The sequence below is a fragment of the Lactuca sativa genome, chromosome 7, assembly GCF_002870075.4.
Source record: "Lactuca sativa cultivar Salinas chromosome 7, Lsat_Salinas_v11, whole genome shotgun sequence".
Taxonomy (NCBI): Eukaryota; Viridiplantae; Streptophyta; class Magnoliopsida; order Asterales; family Asteraceae; genus Lactuca; species Lactuca sativa.
The window spans coordinates 128,659,695-128,666,646 of record NC_056629.2 but is presented as its reverse complement, the minus strand read 5'-3'; the positions used below and the strand labels follow the sequence as shown (position 1 = coordinate 128,666,646).

General features: G+C 33.2%; 1 protein-coding gene across 1 annotated transcript; it reads right to left on the bottom strand.

Annotated features, from left to right (window-relative positions):
• Positions 1–309: 309 nt before the first annotated feature.
• Positions 310–3,876, bottom strand: LOC111884232 (uncharacterized). The gene is made up of 3 exons (XM_023880546.3): positions 3,315–3,876; positions 2,490–2,734; positions 310–729 (listed from the first exon to the last, which is right to left on the bottom strand). The coding sequence occupies exons 1-3, from the start codon at positions 3,777–3,779 to the stop codon at positions 483–485; spliced, it is 957 nt and encodes a 318-aa protein (XP_023736314.1). The 5' UTR covers positions 3,780–3,876; the 3' UTR covers positions 310–482.
• Between the last annotated feature and the right edge of the window lie 3,076 nt (positions 3,877–6,952).

Below are 6,952 nucleotides of genomic sequence, written 5' to 3'. Positions count from 1 at the left end.
ATAATTTAAAAAAATGGCCAAAGCAAACGTGTCAACTCTTCCATTGACTTTCTTGCAGATAAAGTTTACAAAAGATGAGACGGAATTGATGTCTTGCAGGTTCTAAGATCAAGAAATTGGCATCCTCATCAAGATGTTGCTGGCTTAAAAAATATTTGTCAATTCGGAACACATGCAAGAGTGGATCTCTCATTGATTGAGAATGACCATGTTGTTATAGCTAGCCGTCAATTAAGAAGGGGGCTTTCATAATAATGAGATGAAATAAATAAATAAAACAAATTATCAAGCGAAGGAGATACAATTACGTTCACGAAACTTGCTAATACAAGCAACTTTAATTATTTAATGAAGTTATTGCTAATGGGTACACACCTATGTGATTAAGGATTTAACTAACAAATTTTGGAGAACCATCAACTTCATTCCCAACCATACATATATATGGAAGTTATTAAAACAGTTGTATTAGTGGTTGATGGTTAGAACTTCTTAATGAAATCATAAATGATGTCAGTAGATTCCTGAGGCTTTTCCTGGTTCAGAAAGTGACCCACGCCTTCCATTACCACAACTTCTTCGAGCAATGGCACGTCTTTCTTGAATCCACCACCATGAACGTACTCTTTTAACCCTGGTGTTGTGTACACCATATCTTCATCCCCTACTACGTATATCACTGGTACATTCACTTGTACTCCACTCCATGCTGCAGTAAGCTCCCAATTCCTTTGTACAAAACAGAAAAGTTAGCGCATAGAGCAACATACGTGTGAAACTAGTCAACAGTTAATTATTTTCCAATTGGGTGAAGTATGGTCTGGGATTCTTTAGTCAAACCCTAATTGGATACCATAAAAGAGCATGATTTATGTTAATGTGACCCTCAAACCAACCTATTAGAGCATGCACAAGAAAGAAATTCATTAATTTTTTTGCCAAATCAAAACCAATTAACTTAACAAAGTAAAACGGTAAAACGTCTAAATATGTTCACTACACAGTATGTTTTTTCGCAAAATTTCGGCTTACCCAAACAGAAAAGGTAGCTTTCTAATAAATAAAATATTATTAGGATTATGAATAAATTCTATGTTCTAAAAGTTAAAAATATAAGAGAAAGATATATACGTTGTAAAAAGGGATTTAAAATAAATTATTTAAATTTGATGAATGTATTTAATAATAGTTAAGGAAAAGTCGGCATTGCTCCAAGCTCCTATTAATTGTGATCCTCAACTCAAGATAAACATGCGATTAAATTAAAAAAAAATTCAACTAGTTGAACGTTGGTCAATAGCCATTGGGCCCCATGCATGAAAACAGCAACTAATCTAGAAGATCAAGCATGGCCTCTAAAGTTATTAGCCAGCAAGTAGTCTCAGTTATCTAACTAACAACTAACATATATATCCAATTAATTACACTACCAAAGCAATGATCATAAATGAAGATCTTGTTAAAAAAATTAAGACACCTAACTATTAATTTTTCAATTTTGAAAATAGTAAAGTATCTCCATTAAATTATGCGGATCGTCCATTTGGTGCGAAACAATTTACGCCTTTAGTCTCTTTTTATTTTCATATTGAGCATCGATTTTGTAGTTTTTTCTCAAAATTTTCGTCTGTATTACAAAATGACGTTGTGCTCTGTTTTTGCTAATACCAACGAACAAATACCAACGAAAACCGCCTTCCTTGTTTTCCAATTAGGTAGGCAGCTACGTCTAGAAAAGATGTGTAATTTATTATAAAGTTTTTTTAATGATTTTATATAGAACAACAAATTCATATTTTTTATTCCCTCTGTCTTAAATTTATAGTCTTATCTTTTTTTGTTTGTTTGTTTTAAAATAATAATCTACTTTTAAAAATAAATAATATTTTTATCAAAATAAACTTTTATTATTACTTAACCAATTAAGCATTTAATGGAACATTATATGCAAAGTAAGAACAAAAATGTAATTTTATTATATAAAATTAGTGGTAATTAATGTTTTCCTAATCCGTGTGTTTTATGTCTGTAAACAATAATATTAGGACCGAGGAAGTATATATATGATTTATTATGTAAGTGATTATATTATAGTTGGTTGAGGATTTAATAAAAGCTTCGCAACTACAGCTGTATATCTATTCACAACCAATTTTAGAAAATAGTAAAAACCAAACGAAAAAGCTCATACGATCAAAATAAAGTTTTTACAAAACTTGTTTACGATGAACTTTTTTAATAAAAAAAAAAAAAGCTTATGTGGATAGTCCAAGGGTAGATAAGCGTGTATAGATTTAACTCTAGGAGTAGGACCCATGTAAAACCAAGCATTGGCTGTAGAAAAACCCGAACCTCAAACAAAGAGGCCAACCTGGCCTATCCACTTGCTAACATCCAACGTACCTATTCATTTATTATGATAAATGAACAAGCACTTTCTTACTAATGCATCCCGTAGGACCAATATCTAGGTGGTTGAGAATACTTACAGATCCAAAGCACGGTAATAGTTAAAGGCTCCTGTGAAGCCCGTTTGGTTAAATTTTTCAACGTTATACTTAAGGTCCTCTTCAGATAACCAAGTTGGTAATGGCAGAGGAGCATTCAATCCTTTGAGTTGAAATGGATCCGATTTAGGCAAACAAGGTGGTCCTGGTTTCCTATCAGTTAGAATTTTCTTAAGCAATTCCCCTGTTTCATAGCTTTTTATCTCTGCTTCGATTACTCCAGATTCCTGAAAAGAACTAACATTCACTTTATTTATGTGTAACTAGTTTCAAAAGGGGAAATTTTGTTTATAATGTGAAACATGTTAGGGTGGTATATATCAAATGTAGTGTAGTGAGGAATGGGGAAGACCTCTATGGCAAAAGAAAGTACAAAAAGATACACCATTTTATAAAAAAATCTTCGGAGACTGTCTACGTTAAAACAAAATCTTAAATGCGTATTAACTTTTGGGTCGGTCTTACCGGCCACGTTTCATTAATTTCAGTCTCATGCAGGGGTACGGTTTTTTTGTGACAAAACCAGTAGTGAGTTCAAAACTCTTTTCAATTGTCTCTCTCAGAAAAATAAAATCAATTATATCACACAACATTTATGGTAGGTGCCTACCAGCGAAATACAGCACTAAGGAAATAAAACATCAAAAGAAGATTTGATCTACAGTGATGTCTTTTAACATTACAAAATGGCTTTTGAGAGAAAGAGAGATCAAAAGAAGATTTGATCTACAGTGAGGTGTTTTAACATTACAAAACGGCTTTTTGAGAGAGAGAGAGAGAGAGAGAGAGAGAGAGAGAGAGAGAGACCTGAAACCTGCACATGTAGTAATCTTCACCAAAGAAAGCTCTCATGGTTTCAACGGGCTTCATCTTGGGATTTCGAGGTCGGTATGGAACAGACATGCAGGCATACGCCTTAACCTTGTCAGGCCTAAACATGCACAGGTACCACCCGATCATTGCACCCCAGTCATGCGCCACCAGGTACACCGGTTCTCCACCCAGCGATTCTATGAGAGCCACCAGGTCACCCACCACATGGAGACAGGTATAGCTGGTTGGAGACGGTGGAGCATCAGTGTTGCCGTATCCACGGAGGTCAGGGGCGACGCAGTGGTAGCCTAGGGCGGCCAACGCTTGGATCTGGTGGCGCCATGTGTACCAGAGCTCCGGGAAGCCATGAAGGAAGAGGATTGTTGGGCCTTCGCCCTTTTCTGCAATATGCATGTCGATTCCATTTACCCTCAGTGTTCTGTGTTCGATGCCCTCCATTGCGTACTCAAAGTGCACAAAAGCAGAGGTTGTAATCGAAAGTAGGTCAACAGTGGGTGGAGTCTCGCTCCCTTTATAAAGGCTGAGAAATTTTCTTAGAAAACATATATCGAAAAAGAAATATATTATCCATGAACCATAAGTATTTATTGAAAATTAAAAGAAATATATATTAAAAAAAGTTATTATCAATGAAATACAAGCATTTATAGTTAAAGTAAAGGTCGTAAGAATCCCTATCGAAAACATTGACATTTATATTATCCAAAATTGATTTTAGGTTCAAAAATGATTTTTATACCAACCATAACTCATATTTCTGTCGTTTAATATATGTTTTAAGACTATATAGGACGAAACCCAACCACACAGAGTTTTATTTTTATTTATTTATTTTGCATAAATAGGGTGTATAAGTTGTTTTTAAAATCAGTTTGCAAAAATAGAATGAAAAATCAGAAGTTTTCTTAGTCCCCCGTAATTTGTATTTTGAGCCATTAACTTATATCATAATTAGTAATTATATCAATTTTTAAAACATTGTTTTTTTTACAGTTTTTATATATTGCATATGAAATTGTTTATTAAAAATATATAACAATAACAATAATTTATAATCGAACAAATATTAATTCTAGCAAATTTTACCAATACTGAAATTTCGTCTAACACCGTCAAATTCACACTGGAGTCAAATATATTACAACGTTTCAACTTTATATAATTTTTTAAACATTAAACACAAGCTATATTAAACTCGAAATACAAGTTCAATTAAACATAATATTACAAGATCAATAAAAATACAAATTTCATATTGTTTTAAATTTTGTTTGAGAAATTTGACAATTTCTTTTGTTATGACCAGGGATATTCCATATCTATCGGGTTCATCAGGTTGAAGAACATCAATCTCGTTAAGAATTCGATTTGCAAACCTTCACCTTCGATCAAGAGCAAGTCTTGAGTTATCTGCTTCAATCTTACAATCTGACATGAGAAGCGACGAAAAAGTGTAATTGTATTGTTGTTCGTACGTCATAGTAGTTTAACCAATATTCACAATGGAAAGAGGGTTATCCCCTCTGAACCAATAAACATCAAGAGCATATAAACATCAAAATGATTCCATCTACTACTTACCAAATGTACATGCTTATTGATAATAGTAGATAGTGTGTGTATTCCTTCCAGTTTGATTTGTCTGTAATGTAGTTATAATTATATCGACACCTTCATGATTATAGCTAGACCCGGATAAGTTATGGCTTTATGCATGAGTTTTCATGGTTAAAAAAAGGTGCTATATACATGGCCTACATACATGGCGGTAGAGGTGTATTGTAGTGCACTACAATATCAATGTGTTTTTTAAAAAGTTGCACAAACTCTATTAAATGTAAGGTCAATACACACATTGACCAGTAAGTGTGTTGCTCCTCGTAGAGCATTATTCATAGTCTCGGAGATATTATTCATTGATTTTTCTTTTTAATTTCTCTTGATCTTAACAAACATTTTTTTTTGTGTGCTATTGCCAATATCCCAACAAAATTTTTTTAAGGCTCATGTTCTTGTAACTTTTCATGAGATTACTTCTGAGGTGATGGATGTTTTGGTCAAAAATTAACAAACTAATTTTGTGACAAATTAGCAAGTGTGGTGTGATATTAGGAGTAAGATGTTAAAAACTGGAGTGCTTAAGATTTTGAAATATGTCGAGGATCTTGTTTTTGTCGAAGATCTGAGGTGAAGAATAATAGTACTCAGGGAGCTATTAAGTTAAAGCGTAGTATTTTTTAGATGAAAATGAGTGTGTTTAGGACAAAAATAGTGTTAAGGTAATTTATAAGTAAATATGTGTAATAAAGCTTTAAGATACTCAAAAAGGTACCAAGATACCACAAAGTGTTTTAATAATTTTGATATGAAAACAGGTTAACAATCAAGAAAACAATGAAATAAGTGTATGTCGATCAAACAATAGTAAGTAAATAAAAATAAACGCAAGAATATATAGAATTATGAGGAAAACCCTTAATCCGTTTAGATCTCCGATACAGAACCTCGAGAGGTGATAAAATCACCTGCCTTAGAACTTGTATTAAATCAAAATAAATTTACAAGTGCTAACTGATCGTAGTAATGAAGTGAATGTGCTTAAGTGTTGAAAGAATAAGAGAATAAGTATTAGTGGAAATGTATGTGTGTGCATCGACCAGCTGGTCTTTATATACAAAACAATAATAACTCTAATTCTGACATTCTTGAGATTCTCCTTGATCTTTGCCTTGTCTGACTTTCTCAAGTGTCTACCACGTTCATGAGGCACTGACCATGTATAGTTGACTCTTTCTACTTTTTTAGTCAAGCTTTACATTCCTGTATAATATATCACAAAAAATACGATATTAGGCCAAGATACTGATTAAATCCAAGATCTTAAGCTTGCCCGGGATGTTAGTAAAAGGTCAAGATATAAAAGTAGTAAGTCAAAATTTCTACCGACAATAATTGCCCCAATAAATCTTCAATCCAAGATCCTGGACGCTTGGAGATTTTTAGACTTTGAAAACGAGTTATGTTGATATGATATGACCCATGTTTCTAGGGTTCATCTTATCTATCGATTACCCAAGGAAGTTTGTATTTTGAATGGCTGAGACTTCTGCTTCAAAAAACTCTTATAAATCCATCGCATTTCTTTGTTCCTTTAGTTAATTTGCGATCATTGGAGTTTTCTTCTTAGGAAATCACTCTCTTCTCCATTTTCGCATTCTTCTTGTTTGTTTGATCATGGGATAAAGACTCATTCGAGCTAGGGCTAGATCTGATAAACTTGTCGTCGAGGGTTTTATAGATTTAGGTTTGTTACCTGGAAATGAAAGCAATGTTAGTAAGTTCTTAAATTTCAACATTTATCTACTTCGATCGCCATGTATGTTTACACAAGATACAATCTTTAGGATCCCTGTGTAAAAATTAAGAGTGGATTATCTTTCTTCATCTTTGGTTTGTTTCTACAAGCTTCCTTTTTACATTGGTTTGTCATTTCCTTTCCATTCGTTGATTTTTGAGGCTTTTAAGGTCACCAAACTGGCTTACCACCTTAATGAAACTGAAGGTTTGAACCTTACTTTTTCTAAAATAGTGAGTGTCAATATTCTCCAAAC